This window comes from Leucopleurus acutus (genome assembly GCF_964270905.1).
Source record: "Leucopleurus acutus genome assembly, chromosome: 12".
NCBI lineage: Eukaryota > Metazoa > Chordata > Mammalia > Artiodactyla > Delphinidae > Leucopleurus > Leucopleurus acutus.
The window spans coordinates 68,832,952-68,853,037 of record NC_139154.1 but is presented as its reverse complement, the minus strand read 5'-3'; the positions used below and the strand labels follow the sequence as shown (position 1 = coordinate 68,853,037).

The 20,086-nt window shown below is 38.3% G+C and overlaps 1 protein-coding gene across 33 annotated transcripts in view; it reads left to right on the top strand.

The window, feature by feature from the left end:
- Positions 1–20,086, top strand: part of NRXN1 (neurexin 1) — a gene marked incomplete at its 5' end in the record, with an annotated part of 1,133,428 nt that overhangs the window by 434,027 nt on the left and 679,315 nt on the right. For 19 of the 33 annotated variants that reach the window (XM_082852240.1, XM_082852238.1, XM_082852224.1 and 16 more), the window contains 2 exons: positions 2–303; positions 3,445–3,606. In XM_082852240.1, the coding sequence (XP_082708366.1) occupies positions 2–303; positions 3,445–3,606 (464 nt within the window). Of the gene's footprint in view, position 1; positions 304–2,386; positions 2,432–3,444; positions 3,607–20,086 lie in introns of all 33 variants that reach the window. The other 14 variants (XM_082852228.1, XM_082852220.1, XM_082852229.1 and 11 more) reach the window with 2 other exon arrangements.

Here is a 20,086-nt window from a genome sequence, read left to right as displayed (position 1 = left end):
GGAAAAGAAGAATACATTGCCACTTTCAAGGGATCTGAATACTTCTGCTACGACTTGTCTCAAAACCCCATTCAAAGCAGCAGCGATGAAATAACTCTGTCCTTTAAAACCCTTCAGAGGAATGGACTGATGCTTCACACTGGGAAATCAGCTGATTATGTCAATCTCGCCCTGAAAAATGGAGCTGTCTCTCTGGTCATTAATTTGGGATCAGGGGCCTTTGAAGCACTAGTGGAGCCCGTGAATGGAAAGTTTAATGATAATGCCTGGCATGATGTGAAAGTCACCAGGAATCTGCGTCAGGTAACAGCGCAGTGGATAAGAGAGTAACTGGCTTTGTTTCTCGCTACAGCTGTGTGTGTGGTACTTGAAAACCCTAACAACATGATACAGGGCTCCTCAGAGTGGCTTACAAATTAGCTCTTTCTTCTTCTGAGATGAATCTTCCTGCCATACTTGAGCAGGGGCATATCTAGAAAGTTCCAGGGGCCTAAAGGCTATTTTGACACAGCGACATATGACAGTTTCCCAGAGGGCTGCAAGGTTATCCCTGCAACCTGCCCTTCCTGTGATGTGTGTGATTCTGTTGTGTTTCTAGTTTTTTGTTTATTTGATTTTAAAGTGTAGTTTTCATGGTGATCATTTGGAAGCATGCACATTGGGGTCATTAAATCACAGTTCCTTTTTTGTCGTTAAAAAAAAAAAATCCAACAACAGTGTGTTTGTGATTTGGGAATGTATCAGTCCCTACTCCCTCCCCACCCCAAACTCTGAAATGAGGACAAGAAGAGTCCCTGAGGGGGAAAAATGACTTTGGGGGTTTCCACATCTCCTGAAGAGTCTGTTTATGAAGGTATTTTTACTTTTAGCACAGACACTTATGTTAAATCCCAAATGTCTCTGGAGAGGCCAGTTCATCTTCTAGATGCCCATTTCTATTTGATTGTATTTTAAAAAAATTCTTCCAAGTGTCTACATTTTAGGAAAATATCAATTTTTCAGTAAATCTATGGGTCCCCATATACTGTATGCTTTTAACTGAGACATATTATTACAGTATATATATATACAGATGAAAGTGAATAGATTGTCCTTTTATACTGAACATGATAAGTTTTGATTATTATTTGAAATTTTATCATATTACAACATACCATTCTGTTAAGTGTTGACAGTGACTAATTTTTCTGCAGTACCTGCTGATCTCAAACTAATATCCTTAACATACTTGTTGTTTCTCTGAACAGTTGCAGAATGACCGGATTGTCTCTGGTTTTCCTTTACTAAAACAGCCCTCTCTTTCTGAGCTGTTAACTGTCTAACCTTTTCTTTCCCACTTCTGAAAGGCTTAAACTATCCAAGCTAGAGAAGCAAACGGGAATTTTAGGAGTGCAGATTTAGTCTAGCTGAGGCAGAAAAGTAAAAACGAAGGATTTCTTGAGACCCTCCAAGACCTTTCAGAGGCCTTAGTGTCATGGGAGGGGCCCTGCATGCTTCACACCTGCCTTGGGGGATAGTTGCCCACCATCGGGGTAGCTGTAGACCACGGATTTCCTATAAGTGTGTCTCTTTGGTTTTCCCTTTTTATTTTTCTCTCAGATTCGCACCAAGAGGCCGAAGGCTCATTTGAGAGAAGCACAGAAGGAAGGGTGGGGCTTGAGGAGCCTACTTTCTAGATTTGCCTTTGCTCAGGTTACAAACCAAACTATGAATTGGTAGCTCAAAGGAAATGGCAGTTATACAGCCGGGGTGCATGTGTGGCAGGACAGATTAAAAACAAATCCATTCTACTCATTCTTTGTGTCAGGATCTTTGCTTTGTTTCATTGCAGTAAACTGTGACCCTAAAGTCCATCAATATGACCGAAGGAAGTTTTGGAGTTGAGCAGAAGTCCCTGTATGCTGTAAAATTGAGTAGTAGGGCAATGCCAACCGATTCCTATGAATTTGCTGGGACTGGGGTGGGCCAGGGTTGGGGAGGGATCACTTATGGGCGAAAGGCGGCAGTGGTCAGCTGAGCTTTAGGCCTTTGAATCCCTTTTAGACTTTTTCAATGTCTGTCAGATGTACTCAGGGAGACAAAGGAACATTGCCATATGTCTGTTTCTGTCTTATAGCAAGTTACGAACAATACTGGCAGGAAAAATATTACCTCTGTGGGAGGCCTATTTGTTAGTCTGCTTTTTTCTTGTAAAATTTTTTTGCCCTTTTTCTATGTTACTAACATGCTTAATAACTAACATGTCATTCATGGAATGTTTCATTCTACTAACCGTTACCTGAATCAAAAAATGTACTAACATGGTAGAGACCATCATATTTTTTAAGTAACGATCGTTATTCTGTTCACAGTTTTTAATTTCCTTTCTCCCCCCTTCTCCACAAAGCACTCAGGCATTGGACACGCTATGGTAAACAAACTACATTGTTCGGTAGATATCATTCTAATTGTTTCTTATTTTGGGTTTGCCGTGTGTTTTCTTTCTTTCTTTTAACTGTAGACATCATTAACAAAAGAGGAACTGCGGTTGGTACTCTTCTGCTTACTTTGACCTCCTTCTTTTCATCTGTTGTTGACCTTCTTATTTTTTACCTGTTCCTGTCAACTTCTGTTTTCCAACTCACCTGTAGGGGCATCCTTAACGTTTCGAACGTTTTGCATCCAGCTGTGGTTAACACGGGATAAGACAAAATGGTGGCTGGCCCGAGTGACCGCAAGCTCAGCCAGTCTCGAACCATTCATGACGCATGGCATGCACCCTTGATTTGGGAATGCTGGAGATGCCACACCCACTCATCTTTCCGTCATCACAGAGCAGTTGTGTTTTCCTTTGGTTCTCCCCGTTTTCTTTCCTTTCCTTTCTGAACGGTACTGTCCCTCCTGCATGTGCACATCAGCGTGTGCTGCTTCCACTGGTGGTTTTGTTTCCCCTCGCCTTTGGCATGGACGTAGGCACTTGCATGCTGGACAGCTGCTGCTCAATAGTGCAAACAGTGACGTTGCTGGAAAGAGCTTGCGCCTTTTCTGTTAACAAGGTGCACGTTGTGATTAGTTAATAACAGACGACTAAACTTTGCTAATATGTACTACCAGCAAAACTAACCTAGGAAGCATTTTACTAACACCATTTTTGTGTCTGCTAAATAACTTTTGAGTTGCCGTAGGGATGATGCTGACACTTGTTCAATAATCAGTTAACTCTCTAACTAGTTTAGATCTCTTAGGGCTAGTTGCATAGAATCGGAGAATAAACCTCTAACAGACATGAAAATGGGTTCCGCCATAGGTCGAAAAATAAAAACCAAACAAACAGAAAAAAAAAAACAAAAACCAAAACGCAAAATGAAAAACTAAAACAAAACAAAACACAAAACAGGCATATCCCAGGATTACAGTATCTAGGTCTGAGTATAGCGTGTCCTTTCCCTGTGCTTTGTTATCTAGGTGACAATATCAGTGGATGGGATTCTTACCACAACGGGCTACACGCAAGAAGATTATACCATGCTGGGGTCTGATGACTTTTTCTATGTTGGAGGCAGTCCCAGCACAGCAGACCTTCCCGGGTCACCAGTCAGTAACAACTTTATGGGCTGTCTCAAAGAGGTAAATATCACCGTCACCGGAATCATTCCTAATTCATGACCTCATCATTTCAGATCCAGACTGAAAGCGCCTTTGCTGAAGACCCAGAGTTTGTGGTGTCAGGGGGCACAACCTGAAATTCAATATTCCACTGTTGTTTATATAGGATTGGGGGCATGGGGGCAACTCACAGAACATTATCAAGGAATTAAGTTCCTCTTCTTTACAGTCTGTAAGTAATTCACAATTATGATTTGCAGGGGGCAGTTGTATATTAGCTATAAAAGAAAGTCAAACACAAAGAAATATTGGGTCTAGAGTTAAGCCAAACACCTTGCTCATTTCTACTTAAATGCCTTAGGTGTTCTATATGCAGCAGTGACTTATTTGACCATTACAGGAAAGAAGAAGAAAAAAAATAGGCTATGAGAGACCAAATGCAACAAAAACAAGATGAATCTATGTGATGAAATAATTTTGTTCCTAGGTTTTAAATATGTTCTGAAGGAAGTAAAGATGTTTCATTTGTGATCCAATGAGCTCACTTGATACTTACCTGAGTGAAGCTATCAGGCTAAAAGATACCAAGAATTTCATCCCTCATTCCCCGCTGTCATTGTTGGTTGTAACTTTTGATGGGATCGGGACTTGTTGGGGTATGGGAAGAAAAAGATCAGGAAGATCTTTGGATTTCAACTTGTATGAATATTTTTCCATAACAGCTGCCTGTTTTCATTCAGGCACAACCCAGTTTCTCTTGGCTGCTAGAACCAGAAGTTCCTCTTGCATTATATGACTGTAGTTTAATGGTACAGACCTCTAAAATATAAAATTTAATAACTTTGAATTTATTAACGATTAGCCATAGGTGGTGTTGGTAAACAGTGATGCACTTTGGTTTATTTATTTATTGGAGCATAGCTGCTTTACAATGTTGTGTCAGTTTCTGCCGTACAGCAGAATGAATCAGTTATACATATACATATATCCCTTCTTTTTTGGATTTGGTTTATTTTAAAGAAAATATTGTAATCATATAAACTCGATTCAAGTAAGCATCAGTGAAAAACAATCCATGCTTGAATTATCCTTACCTGTTTTTCATTTATGTAAATATACTGGATGTTGCATTGCCCAGTATGTGAATGTATATGGAAGAGTCCTAAAAAGGATTCGAAAACGCTATAGTTTTAACAAATACAAGGAGATGCAGTTCTGAAAGGCTGAATCTAACTGTGCTTTGTGGTGGAAGGGATTGATTGCCTCCCAGAGAATAACTTTTACTTTTTACAGATACATAATGTGACCCAGGACTGTGCTAAGCTCTGTGAGCATTATAAAATCCTAATAATTATGATCATTGTTATAAGAGTAGGCATTTTCTGAGCTCTTATTTTGTGCCTAATGCAATACTAAGAGCTTTGCAGGAATCTCCACAATATATGAAGTAATTATCTGCACTTTTCAGACAAGGAAACTGAGGTTTGGAGAGGTAAGTTTCTCAAGCAAGGTCTCATGGCTAAGAAGTCTGCAAGCCTAGAGCATGATCACGGCAGTCTGAATTCAGAGACGTGTGTGCTCTTAGCCACCATAATACACAGTGTCCTAACAGAATGTGTGTTAGGAGATTGTGTAAACCCTCAATTCTGTTACAAACAGAAACAACTTTTAGAAATGTAAACTAGACATTTCTGTGTGGTACAGTTATGCGCATTTGAGTACAAAAGAGAGTGAATGAGTGGAGATCTAGTAGACAAGGAAGATACACAGAAGAGTCAGGATGTGAGAGCGTATTGAAGGATAATTATGAGCCAGGGATGGAGGACATGTTTCAGGTTGGGGAGAAGCATGGTGAAAACATAGTTAGATTTCACAATATGATGCCTGAAACCCTTTCTGGTGATAGGAATTGGGGTGGGGGCAGAATCACACCCCCAGTCATCCACACCATTTCCTCATTTTCACTGTGAACAGATCAACCTATGGTCAGCCCCTAGGCCCTGCTTTATCTACAGAAAGTTAATCTTGCTGTGGACTGGAAAAAGGAAAGGGAATCCAAGGATCTCAAGCAGAAACTGGAATCTAGCTAAAGAGCCCTTTTGGGTATCCTGTAAAAACATGAGAGTTTCTGCAGTGATCACCCAAGTTCAGCTGCGCCTCACTGTCTTCTGAGTTCAGGTTGGGTGAGGCAGCTTTCCGTGTGTGTGAATCTTCAGTGGATTGCCTTAATCCAAATTTACAGTTTCAGATTGAACTGTACTTCAGATTAATATCTTTAATATTTAAGTGTTAATGAGAAGTTGAGACGCTTTAGAACTCATCTCTTTTTTAAAAATTAGACTATAGTTAACTTACAATTTTATATTAGTTTTAAGTACAGCATAGTGATTCAGTATTTTTGCAGATTATACTCCATTTTTGGTTATTACAAATAATGGCTATAATTCCCTGTGCTATATCCTTGTTGCTTATGTATTTTATACTTATCTTTTTAATTGGTCTTTCAACCATAAAAACCAAGTCAGGTGATTTTCCATTTGTTTGGCAACTACTGAGTCCAAACAATGAGGATTCACTCAAGTTATTGTCTCTGTAGGTTTTGGATAGATATCACTCATCTTACCAATAGGGCACTTCCTATATCTCTCTCTTCCACAGCCTGGGGTATGTGTCTGGAGCAAGTCTTGCCAGTGTTTTACTGATGTACAATCTCTTACACTTTATTTCCTCCTGACACACTAGAGTGGGAGGATACGGGCACAATCAGCCTATAAATCAAAACACACTTTACTTGGAGAGGTTTTGGAAGGTTCATAGTTTCCATCCAAGTCTGACTTACTATCTATTTAGAATGCCCTGCTCTTCCTACTACTGAAATGAAATTGTGACAAAGTAGCATAGATTTTGAATCATATCACCTTATTTCAGATAGGTGAGCTCTGTAGAGTTGCTGAAAAGAGAGAAACATACCCATGTTCATTCTCACCACATTCCTCTTAAGCCCATGTGAACCTTCCTTAACTCTTATCTCAGGCTTTCTGCCCTCAGGCATGTTATATAAAATCTTAATTATGATTTCATCTATGGCTCATAACATTTTTATATTCAGTCTAGTATGTGATCCCCCTTAGGATGACCAGTCCTGGGGGAGATACTCATAACACTATGTCTGAAGTCATAGAAGAAATTTTGGAGTGTTAAAATAGGAAGAATACTGGAAGTCATTCTTCAAGTCCAACCTCCTTATTTTGGAAATGGGAAAACAGACCTAGAGGTTATCTGTCCCACCGAAGAGCAATGAAGGGGTAACAGGATAAAAACACAGAATATTGTCAGATAAAATATAATACTTGAATGACATTATAAACAGTGGCACTCAAGATACAAAACTAGAGATGGCCTACCACTCTCACTAATTCACATCTTCATTTTTTAAAGATTAAAGTAAAAAAAGAAAAATTACTCCACATAATGAAACAACCCATAATCTAGTGTTTATTAGAAGCAATTAGCAGTTAGGGCTCTCCCTACATGGCATTTGATAATGCTTATTTGAAATAAGACTTGGCTTGCGTGGAGAGCAGCCAACCCTCATTAAGAAATTTTTTTTTTAGTGATTAACAAATTTCAAAATCAAGTAAAATTATTTCAACAGAATTTGGCAAAACTTAACCTGAACTTCATATATTACTTCGTTCAAACCGAGAGGGAGCTTTGAATGGCCAAGAAATTATAATAAGGGCATCAAAGTAGTTTTTTAAAAAGTATTTATATTTTCATCATAAATAAATCAAAAAGACTTTGGAGAAATGTTTGAGGTTACTGAAAATGACTTTCAAGGGTATAAATTTGAGAAAAGTTACAGGAGAAATTGTAAATAATAAATTACCATTATATACAGCCCGCATGTATGAAATTCCTAGAGGATAATAGATCTTTGAAAATATGCTTTTTTTTTTTTTTTTTTTGCGGTACGCGGGCCTCTCACCGTTGCGGCCTCTCCCGTTGTGGAGCACAGACTCCGGACGTGCAGGCTCAGCGGCCATGGCCCACGGGCCCAACCGCTCCGCGGCATGTGGGATCCTCCCAGACCAGGGCACGAACCCGCGTCCCCTGCATCGGCAGGCGGACTCCCAACCACTGCACCACCAGGGAAGCCCTGAAAATATGCTTTTTACATTTGATTTTTACAAAGGCAGTACTAATCATGCTTGGACAGAAGCATTTGTTTATATTCTTTGCATTTTGTATACCACTGAATAAAACCTGAAATATATGTTGCTTAAGAAGATCACTTAAAATCAGATTTAATTTTTCCAGCAAGCAGTTTTTTGAGTGATTGCTACAACAGGAGAGGGAATTAGAAGATGCCGTAGAAAGTTAAATCATGGCGTCTAAGGGAGATGTTTGGAGTCTATTTGAGGACACCTACTGCCCTGCCCATTCACCTTAAACAACTTGGAAAGCATTTTTTTTTTTTTTTTTTTTTTTTTTGCTCTAAAAGTATTACAGTCGATTCCTAAGGTTCTCATGAAAGGTTTTTGTTTGTTTGTTTTTTAACATTCAAAGGTAGGTGGCAAACTCACTAAGATGTGTTTCTATCCCAATATTTTGACCATGAGGGCTTCTGCAGTTAATGACTTAGGAGGAAGGGTCATGCTGCTCCCTCATTAATCTTGCCTCAGAATCTCCTTGGGCTATTATGCATTTCTTAGCCTCTTTGTGCCTCCAGAATGCTTTGAAACACCTATTTCCCTCCTGCAGAGTGAACATTATTCAACATAGTTTGTTGGTAGGGAAATGAAACTGAAAGGGGAGGAAAGGATTGTACTGGATAAAACAACCTAGAATGCTTTATTGGAAGTTTTTTTGTAGCCATGTGTACTTGCTGGAGTTTTACAGTCAGTTGTGCGAGTAGAGACACTGCCTGTGTGAGGAAATTTAGAATGCTACCACTAAAAGTTGCTTGGGATAAGCCTAAGGAAGGATTCTAGAAAAATAAATAAGTGAAATGCTAGGGGGAATTAAATCCCTACTGAAAATTTCATCAACCTAATTAGATCAGCGCAGGCTTTAATTACATTGAGAAACTTTTAGCACTAAAAATCTGGAAGAAGCTATGAAGTTGATGAGGTTCAGAAAATATCCTCTTATGTAAACATTTTCACCCACTGTGAAGAAATAGTTGATACCTGCATGTAATCAGCATGGTCGTCTCTGCCATTTGCAGTGGCATCGCTGTAATTCACACAATGTACCAGTATCAGCACCAGGAGAAAGGTGCAATATTTCCTTTGCGCAAATACCTCTTAATTCCTGTCTTACTTCTTGTGGACAACAGAGAACTTTAGAAGATTGTGAAGGCTTCTCAATTTATCCCCTTCTGTGGTAGAACCAGCTCATCAAATGTGGGTTCCCAGGTGTCCTTCTGTTCAGTCTTATTTCCCTCACTACTCAGAGTGAGTTCTTTACATATAAGAATAAAAATCCATGGCAGAATTTGCATTTTAAGTTATTTTTCCAATTTTTAAATAAAAGGCTTTGTGACCTGTTGGAAAAATTTGACCTCAAGGAAACTTTGGAGGGTAAGGAGATCTTCACTGATAATCATGCAACTTGGGAAGAGGGAGGACTTCTTTATCTGGGAGAACGTCCTCATAGGGGTTCCAAAGTCATGATTAAACACGTTTCTCCCAGGTTTTCATTTCCTCCAGACTCTTCCTTGTTGGGGTCCCTGATACCTGTAGATAGTTTCTGCCTTTCCTGTCTTATTACATTGTCACAGTCTATATATTGATAAGTAGCATTTTCCAATGCATTTATGTTAACCTTTCCACATGTCTCATTCATTCTTTGGAAAGAGAATTGCTGTTTGCATTCCCATCTCACTTCCTCCTAGCCATTTTCCATACATATCCGCATGTTTTACTCACCATATTATTACATAGCTAAGGAAAATAAATTCTACCTTAATTATGTTTGGCAAAATGTCCTCAAGTTAACTAACCATTTTAAGATAGATTTTACTAATGTTCCCCAAATAATAGACTGTACAAAAATACAAAGGAATTCCTGTAACACAAGGACTCACACATTGGCTCTGGGCTGCCTTCCTAGAGGTAGGGTCTTGGTTTAGTGACTTGTAAGAGAGCTTAGCTTAGCCTAGATGAAAAGGAGGCAAACTGACTTACAGTGTTGGGCAGAGATTCTAGTCTAGAAAGAAAATAAGTTTCTCCACCTGAAAGAAAAAACCACAGAAGATGGCAGTTTGCTTTTAAAACTTGTAACAAGAAAGCAAGATGGAGTTTGTGGGAATGTCAAAGAATTTGACAAATTCTTATGTACCATTAACCTGATTTATTATAAGCCCTGCCTGATGTCTTTCAGATCTTGGAAATACTGAAATGTGTTTCAACTCTTCTGCTGTAATAAATTGTTGGCACTAAAATGCAGACAGAGGTCAATTACCCTTGCCTCCTTTTCATTTTCAAGACAGAAGACCACAGCTTCTTTTAAGTCAGAAATCCCCCTTTCCTTTTTAAGGATGTCTTTTCAAGAACCCCTGTGAGATAATAGTAATAACCTAAGTTGAGTACTTTTCCTAGTTAGAGCGCATTGCCTGAATGAGCTCACCTAAACATACTCTAGTGATATAAACTCGGTGGTACCTAATTGTGACTAGGATTATACAAGGCATTCTACAAAGGGATGCTAAAAGTCACAGCTATTATAAAAGGGTAAGAAGAGTTGGTATATTTCAGAATAGTAATAATAACATATTAAGCATTTCCTATTTCTCATGTGATTTCTACAATACCCAGTGAGTTACCCCATTGTACCTAGGGCACAATCAGCAGAGCAGCACAGCAAACGTAACAATTTACTCCTAAAAAATAAATTAATAAAACTTTGTGAAATAATTAGATATTCAGTATTTCAAACATAGCAGCAAGGTAATCATGGAAGACAAACACCGTTTTTTTGCGTGTGTGTGGTGGACTTAATGGCATTTTATCTTAGATTTTGCTTTTATTATTAAATTGCCTGGAGGGGTGCACTGTCATTTTTTTCCAGTGCTTTGTATGTTCAAAAGTAACTCTCTGAGCATCTCACAAGTTACATACTAGCAGTATCCCTATTTGACAAATGACATGGAGACAGGAGAAGTTAGGTAACTGACTAGGAGAAAACAATCACTAAGTAGCAGAGCCAAGATCTGAACCTTAACTAATCTAACCACAGAACTCTTGCCTTTAACAGCTACTCTATGTTGCTTCCTTTACTCATAATATAATCTTGCTTCTATTTCCTTGTTCTCAATATTTTTAGTAAAGTATAATTAAATGAAATGAACTTTATTGGAACCTTGAGGAGAAAGAGAACACAAAAATGCAGCCTAGATTAATAGGATGTTGCAGAAGGGGGTGTCTAAGTGGGAGGGGAAAGAGCAGGAAATATTTCGTGGATGCCCAGTTACACGTGAGCTTCCAGTGGGGATTTTTCTCTTACTGTTCTAACTGGTACTGGAATGTCACCTCTGTGAACTGCTTCTCTGCTCTGTAAGTCTGTATCCCTTCCTCCTCTAAGGGTGTAAAAAAGATAATAATGCTTGTCATAAATTTCTGTACTCTGTAGCCAACCGTATGAACAGGGATACACAAAAAAAAACACATTTGGAAGTACTTTCTAGATTTCTACAAAGTATTGGCTTCATAGATTGCTAAGGGTACATTTCCTTCTGTGCCTTGTAGCCTTGGGGACAAGGGAAATAAGCAATTAGGGCAGAAACCAGGCATTTTGCCATAGGCACTCCTCTTCGAGATTGGGTTCAGGAAGTCCCATCTGCTCAGGTCCCCAAGGAAGTGGAACTCAGGTCTTTAGTCTCCAGAGTATCTGGTGAGTTCTTGTCTGGAATTCAGCTTTTTGAACATAACAACCTCCCTTCCAGGGGACCCACAGATTTCTATTTCCCATCATATTCGGTAGATGCCCCATAGCCTGGAACTATATCAGCAGTTGACGTAATGCATTGCAGTGCTTTCAGATATCAAGCTAGCATAACGTGGTTTGGTAGGGGTTTCAATGACATTTTAAGGAATTGATGCATATTATAGAATATGACATTTTCTAGCCCAGCAGAAAGCAGTAATGAATAATGTCTAAGACTTAACATTTCCTCTTAATTTCAGCACCCACTAGAGTACCTTGTTTAAATTGTTCCATTCACTTAGGTATGTGTGCATTCAATGAGTCAACATTAATCAATACCTACTATGTGCTAGACTCTGTGGGACACACAGGTAAATAACACACCTAGGAATCTGGAAGGAGAGCCTGACAAGCAGAAAATTAAAATACAGGTTCTTTAAATGAGGTGTTGAAAATTGCTCTAAAAATGCAGCAGAAGCTGTCATTAATTCTGCCAGAGGAAATCTATAATACTTTCAAAGAGAAGGTGACAAAGTAATCTGAGTTATCCTCTCTGTCTCTCTTCGCTCAGCTCTATAATGGGCATGATATTACGTGGGATTAAAGTTCTACTCTCAGAATTTGAAAAGAATAGGAAAGATGAAATGATATGAAGGATTCGAAAACACATTACAAAGAAGAAGAAAAGCTCCATAGAAATGCAAGCTTGTACTTTACTGAGTTTGAGCCATATTTTAAAAACCTGATCTCTATCCAAAACAAAGTGAATATTTTGGTCTTCATGTTGATTTCTATTATGAGACGATATACTCTCGTCTTAGTTCTTTGGATCAAGTGCTGTGTTTGGAAGAAAATTATTTCTGTACACCATAATTGGCCTTTGTTTCAGGAGAATTATCACTATTGAAACACATTTAAAACAAATCAATTACTTTAAAATGAACATAATTCTGTTATCATTCAGAAGCATGTGATTTTAAATAATAGGAAAATGAGATTTTTCTCTTTGTTGAGTAAATGTTCTGCACACAGAGAAATTGGTGACTCTGAGTGTTCAGTTTAGTTCCACATGTATGATATGACCATCTACTATGTGAAGTACCAGGATATGATAATTAGGTTGACAAAGGTTATCTAATCCAGGTCATGATAAATGAATTGTCCATCAAACATATATATTTTTCTGAACTTAAGTTTCTAAATTTGAATCAAATGTGATGACAGTAACCAGTTATAGATTGGTATTCCATTAAATTAGTTAAGACAGATTGCTTTAGAATCAGACAGACCTGGGTTCAAATCCTGGCTCCGTAGACTTAGTAGTTGTGTGACCTGAGAAAAGTAATTTAATGTTTTTTTGCTTCATTTTTCCTTCACTCTAAAGGATTAAGTGAAACTATGTAATTGAAGCACTCAGCATAGTACCTATTATACTGTAATATTTCAGTAAATGGTGTGTGTTAACTACAAATACATTGCAGGTAGGACTGTGACCTATACATATATATTTCACAGACATGTAACCTATGTAGTCACACAGGGCCCTCACACGCAGAAGGACCCTGCTCTTGGTTTAATAGCTTCCTCTTGCCATCTTGGAATTCTTCTTAACTTTTGAACGAGGAGCCCTTCGTTTTTATTTTGTACTGGACCCCGTGAAGTATGAGGACTGTCCAGGTTGCAGGCAAGTCTATGAGATTTTGCACATATTATCTCATTTTGAAAGTTATTTCATTTAACCGTCCTAACAGCTTTGTGAGGAAGTTGAATTGACTTGGAGGCCACAAGTTAGTTATAACATCATCAAGGCCACATCACTCATATGTAGAAGAACCCAGAAGAAAACCTGTTTATTGACTCCAGCCAGTGTGCATTCCTCTTTCGTTCACCTGAGTTATAATAGACACCTTCCAATGTATCAAAAATTAGTAAAGACGACTGAGAAACTCAGCGTTTTTAGAAAAACACTGATATCTTTTTAATAACTGGGAATAGTCACTTCATTTTTATAGTTCAAATGCAAATAGTTTTTTGTTTTTACTTTTTAAGGATTTTATCATCATCATCAGATTTCACATAACATTATTTTTCAAACTCAGTCACTGTATTCCTTCCCTGCACTCACCACCTGTAGGCAAAGCAGAGTCTCATATGTAAGACTTCAATGCTTGTTTGAAAGAGTAAATTGACCTTTTTGTTAACATTTTCTTCTATAAGGTCTCCAGACTTAAAGGTATGATCACCAACGATTGAAGTCAATCCTTCGTTAACATTACCTTTTGCTATTATTTAATAATTATTTGATTTATCATGGATTAATCAACACATTTATATAAAATTACATGGTGTTTATATAGAACAATTTGTAAACAGTGGCATGCGACTTAAAGCAGTAGGTTTTAGGTAGTTTAAAAGGAAGCAATTCTTAGCCCATTTAGGGATTTACTATTCAAGGCGTGGCCTGTGAAGCAGCAGCATCAATATCACCTGGGAGCTTGTTAGATGAAAAACCTCATGCTCCTCCCCAGATCTACTAAATCAGAATTTATAGTTTAATAAGATCCCCGGGGGATTTCATATGCAAATTAGAGTTTGAAAATCACTGAGCTAGAGCACCTCAGCCATCATGTTTTGTTGACATCATTGACCGTAAGATGTACAATTACGTTATGATTGGCATTAAACACTGCCAATTAACCTAGGCTAGAATGCACCTCAATTGCAACTAAGATCTGTATTTTCGACATATTAAAATATAAAACAGTGTATAATTTAGTAGCTCAGTAGTGACCCTGAGGCTTACAGCCAGAGCCTCAGCATCTCAAAGTGCCAAGACCCTGGGGAAACCCTCCCGGGCTCAGTTCTCCCCCAGCCCCTGCGTGGGCTCAGCCTTCTTCGGAAGATGGACATCAGGATCTTCGCATCCAATTACACTGAGGGCAAATGAATCACCAGGATCCACCCTGAGCCAGGCCCCCAACAGTCTAAATTTAGAGGCAAATACAGTCTTGGGATGAGTTGTACTTACTATCCAAGCAATAAGCTTTTGCTAACGAAAGAGTTGGAACTAAGCCCATGACCATTAATGTAAAATGCCTGTGTGTTTTAATAACAATTTTAAACTAGGTCTCCTAACCTCTATTTGATTTTGAGTACTGCTTTCATAGCAAAATTTGTTCACTTGCAAAAGTGCTGAAAATCACTGTGTGCAGGTTTACTTGGGTTAATTATTATTTTTGCAGGGTAATATTCTTATGCTGAATTTTCCATATATACTCATCACATTTTTTCAGGCCATGGTTTATTCAGGATTATTTTACCTTACCAGAATTTGCTAACTTAAACAGATTTCTGTGTATTTATTTACATTTTAACAACTTTGTAACATAATGGGTTATGCCCTAAAGGAAGTAAACTCTTCCTTGGATATAAATTAGACAGTTGGGGATTTGAGGCATTAAGGAACCATTTAGGGAAATGCTCCTTCTGCAACATGAATTTTAATAAGAGCCCCCTAGAGGCAACTACGCAGTATGACACCTCTCTAAACTGAAGCCACTCAGCCTGAAATTTTCTTGGTGATTAAATGAACAGAGATGCCTTTAAGTGACGTAAGTGGGAAAACCATTAATCCCAGGAAGAGTGTGAAGTGTGTGCTTACGTGATGCTCATAAAAAGATAACTTTGTCTGAAGTGAAGTGGCTGCAGACTTTGCAGTAAGAGAGGAAAGTACAACAGACCCCCTCAGAATTTCTTTAGGACACCAGATTTTTATGGTACTTTATAACTTTCCCCACTATCTTCCTCTAAACTCAATTTGTAATTAGAGGCTATTTGTTCTTGAAAATATGTTCAAACTAAATTTCTTTGTCTTTATTAGATTAGAATTACACTGAAAGTACCACCACTTACTTTAATCCCCCAACCAGGGAAATGCAGCCTTTTTTCACTTCATACAACTTTACTCACACTTTTAATGCAACTCTTTCTTTCTGTCTTGAAAATACACATAACGCAGGAAGCAATTAAATTTGAAGTGGAATATCCAGAAGTGTGGTTTAAGTAATAGGAAAGGTTTTTACATTCATATTAGTTTTTCTTTAAGTACTGTAGTACTTATGATTCTTGAGTAACAATCCTTCGAAATTTGTACATTTATTCACCAAGCCCTCACTGAGTGCTAGCTATGCCTCTAGCACTGATTAGACGCTGGATTTACAAATATGGATGATTTTCATTGCCTTGGCTGGACTCTGAAGACACATAACCATGAAAATGAATTTCAGTGCTTTTAATTCAACAACAACAAAATGTATCAAATGACCTCCATGAAATGAGCCTGTGCAGGATGCCAAGTGAGGATAGAAAAAGAAGACGACATGGTACAGATGAAACGCATAGGTAATTAGGTCACCTGATTCTGCTTTTCCACCTCACCTTGGGCTTATCTCTATCATAGTATTGCTACTATAATTGTATCAGTGTTTGATCAACTAGGGTTTCTCAGGAAGATTAAGCCCTAATGCCCTAAGACATGCATTGTATGTAATAGTGCTAGTTATGTATCATCATTGGGAGAACCGAGAAAATAGTTACTCAACTAATTTTCTATGTTCTGTGGTTCAGATGAGGACTTTGGTTGAGAAGAGCTAGGGGAGACTTTTTTGCTAGCAGGGATTGTGACTGTTTCTTTAGTGCTAGAACCTGAGGCATAGTTGGTGCTCTATAACCCTTGAGTAGATTCATTATAATTATACTTAAGTGAGGTAAGTTCTACAACAAAGGTTTGTGCTGCATTCTAGGGCAACACAGTGTAAAGAGGGGCGGTCAAGAAATGTAAAAAACCAGACTTTCCCAAGGAGATACTATTTGAGCTTAGCATTGAAAGGAAAATAGTATATCTCCAAGTGAATAGGATGTGAACTACAAAGTTTGAGACAGAGGATAAGTTGGAGAAAGGGCACGGTTGTAAAAGAATACACAGCCATGCTTGGGGGAATGTCTGGGGTCAGTCAGTGTGACTAGGGAAAGGATGTACAGAAGGGAGGTGAACACTGACGCTGGATAAAAATTGAAGGCAATGATGTTGAAAATGGATAAAATGATGACAGGATATGACTGCCCCAATGGTTGAAAGTTTTGTGTATTAAAAATCATCTCAGAGTTTATTAAACTGCAGGTCCCTGTCCCCATAGCTTCTGATTTAGCAGTGGACCTGAATTTTTAACAAAAATTTAAGGTAATACAGATGCAAATGATATAAGGACTTTAACAAAGACTGCTACTTGTTGTAGGGTTCTATGGATACTTCTAGAAAGGTCTGTGCTAGGGCCAGGATTTAATATGAAGGATCAAAAGACCCGAAGCCTCCAGTTTAAAAAGGAGAGAACTGAAACACACCAAGGGAGAGATGTTAAGGGTTGATCTAGCAAGGGAAGAATGGGGAATAACTAACAATCCAGAGGGATCTCAAAGGTAGAATCAAGGTGACTGGATGAGTTTTGGGGAAGAAAGAATAAAAAATACCAAGACAAGACAAATCTATATATTTCAACCAAAACAAAGCAATCAAACCAGATATTTTTCTTCAGATCAGAGCTCAAAGGAATGGGGAACAAGGGCAGTGGGAAGCATGAAGGAAGTAAGAAAACTGTCTTCCCGGGATGCACTTTTCGACTGTTTGGCCTGCACAACCCTGAAAGTTGGCCAGCACATGTGAAGTGTAACCCAATGCATTTTACTTAACCTCTCTGAGCACCAGGTTTTTCATCGGTCAAGTGAGGGGATTAAGTTTTATGTACTTTAAGGTCCTTTCCTACAATCTTTAAGTCCTGAGGTAAACCCTTCCTATAGTAGTGGTTGCAAACACAAAAGCATTTTTTACAAAGCTATCTGCAAGTCCTATTCTCAAAAGTCCTCTAGCCAAAAAGGTTCTAACATATCACTCTGAGTGACCTTCATTATCCTCAAAAGATAAGAAAAGATAAGATTTTTTCCACCTCCCTGATCAAAAACAAAACAGAACAAAACAACAAACAAAATACTCCTAAAGTCTGAGACAAAATGTGGGTTGAAAGAGATTCCTATCTTCCTGCTTAGTTTATTATTTTTTCTTTCTTTCTTTTCACATTGCCCTTAAGGAAAGTTTGGCAAAGGCTCCAGAATCAGATTATCAAGAAGCAGCACAGATTTAAGAGTCTTTCTCTGCCCAGGCCCTTGAAGTCTTTCTGAGGCAACCACCTGCTTTGATGCTGGGAGGCCAGCATTCTCATTAAGTTTTACGGTTTTCAATCAAACAAGCTTCATCGCTCTAAACCCGTAGCCGGTCCCACAGTCCAGTAATAGGGCATATGATGAAAACATTCAGTGTTTTAAAAAATTCAAAACACGAGATATGCTTCCACTGCTACGTACCTCCTTGATTTCTAGCAAAGGTAGGTGGATGGGTTCTGCATGTCATTGCCTTGTAGTTTATTTTTAAATAACAATTTGAGTCTAGGAGAAGGATGGTGCTTGTGAACAGGTGAGTGATCTCTGCCAGAGAGTAGAATGATATTATTTTAAGAATGGTATTTTTAGGGATTGGCTTTGAGGAAAGTTTTAGCCTGGAAATTTTTAACATGGAGCAGGGAGATACCAGAGGCCAAGTATGTCTTCAGTTCTTTGGAAGGAAAAATACTCATACCAATCTCTCCCTCCCAGCCCTAGGGCTGAAATGCATTAAAGAAGAGAAATCAGAGAGGAACTGTCTCTGCAGTTGGTACTATGATCACACATGCTAAGCAGTGAGTAAGTGTGGGAGGAGGTGAAAATGTCAGCAGAAGAGATGGACGAGGTTCAAAAAGTGCTTTCTCCTGCTTCAGGGTTATTATGGTCTGCTTCCCTCTTTGCTGGAATCCATGTTCCCTTTCATTCTGTTAAGAATACAGAGTGTATCTGAACCTCCAATAATTCTATTAGGAGGGAAGGAATGAAGGAAGGAAGGAAGGAAGGAAGGAAGGTGGGAGGGAGGGAGGAAGAAAGGAAGGAGAAAGAGATTGAGAGGAAGAGGGAGAACTTATTTTCTCCCTCTTTCTTAGTGGGAAACTTAAGTTTCTTTCTTAGTGGGAAAAATAACATATACAAAATTCAAATATAAGAGCAACTATAAGAAGGTACATGATGATTCAAAGAAGAAAATTCTGCATGGTGATGAGATCTTTTAACAAAAACATAATTAAATTTTAAATACAGGGGATCTCTATGGGGCTTGAAAGAAAAGAAAAATTAAGAGACATGATTTAATCTAGCTTTCTGTGGAATTTTCCAGGATGCCAAAACCAGATCTGAGGAAGAGGTGGGGGACGATGTTTACTCCCACTTTCCCGTCCATAATCCTGGGATGTTATTTTTTTATTTTACTTTATTTTTTGGTCCTGAGATCCCATATCCCATATAGTGCATGTGTGGTTGTCTGCATTTTCTGTGCCACCTAGCTGATGAATTTCCCAAATCTGGATGAAATACATTGGAGTCCATTAAACTGTAGCTGTTCACATTCCCAGCCTTTTCCATAAGGCTATACAATTTTAAAGAAAAAGAAAAGATGGTATCATTTCATCCTCTTCAAAATGACTGGAGAACTGAAGAGGCATGTTTTGGCCTCTCTGTTAACCGTTAGCAGAGCTGGGTAGAGAAATAGGTCTTACGATTCTTGCTCCAGACTCTTTCGCATTATAGCTCCTTCTACCAGCTTCCATCTTATTATTGATTCCTTCCTAACTTCGTGGAACCAGTGAGCACTGCAGGTATCTAAGATGTCATAGTTCTGTTTGATAACACCTGGCTTGTGTCTGACTAATCAATGAGATAAAATTGCCTCAGAGCAAAGAAGGAGCTAAGCTTATCTTATGCAACAGTACATTTTCATGGTATTTAAATACACTCTAATCTATAATGTGCATGGCAGACCTGGCAGACTGTAACTAAATTGAAGTGGTTTTTAGATCCTCCAGGTCAACTCTATATAAACTTATGAAAGTCTACTTAAAGCAGATGTTAATGCACAGTAAAATTATCATGAAAAAAAATTTTTCTTAAGCTTGTGGCTTAATTTCAAATTTCAGACTCTTCTCTCCACTCTTCCTATTTCTTAAGCACTTTCCAAATGACCATTTTGGACCTTCTTGATTGCATTGCAGAAGCCAAGGTCATGATTTCTGAGAGTTAATCTCATAATCACTTGAGTAACTCAAGCCTGTGACATACTATATCTGACCCCATTCATCAGAATTTCTATTGTTCCAGTAGCATACTAAAACCCATGTATCTAGCATGTGTGTCAACCTAGTATCACACCATTTGAAGGACAGATCCAAGAGCTAAATTCTCAAATGCCTGAGCATATTGGATCCTTGCAACACCCTGATTTAATTTACCTATAAATTCCTTCTTAGGTAGTCATGTTATCCTATAAACATCAAGTGTTAACATCAGAAGAAGATACAGCAGCATATATCATAGTGGTTAGAAAAAAAAACAAAACACCTAATGACACAAGTGAGGAAACTAAGGCATAGTTAGATTAAGTGAC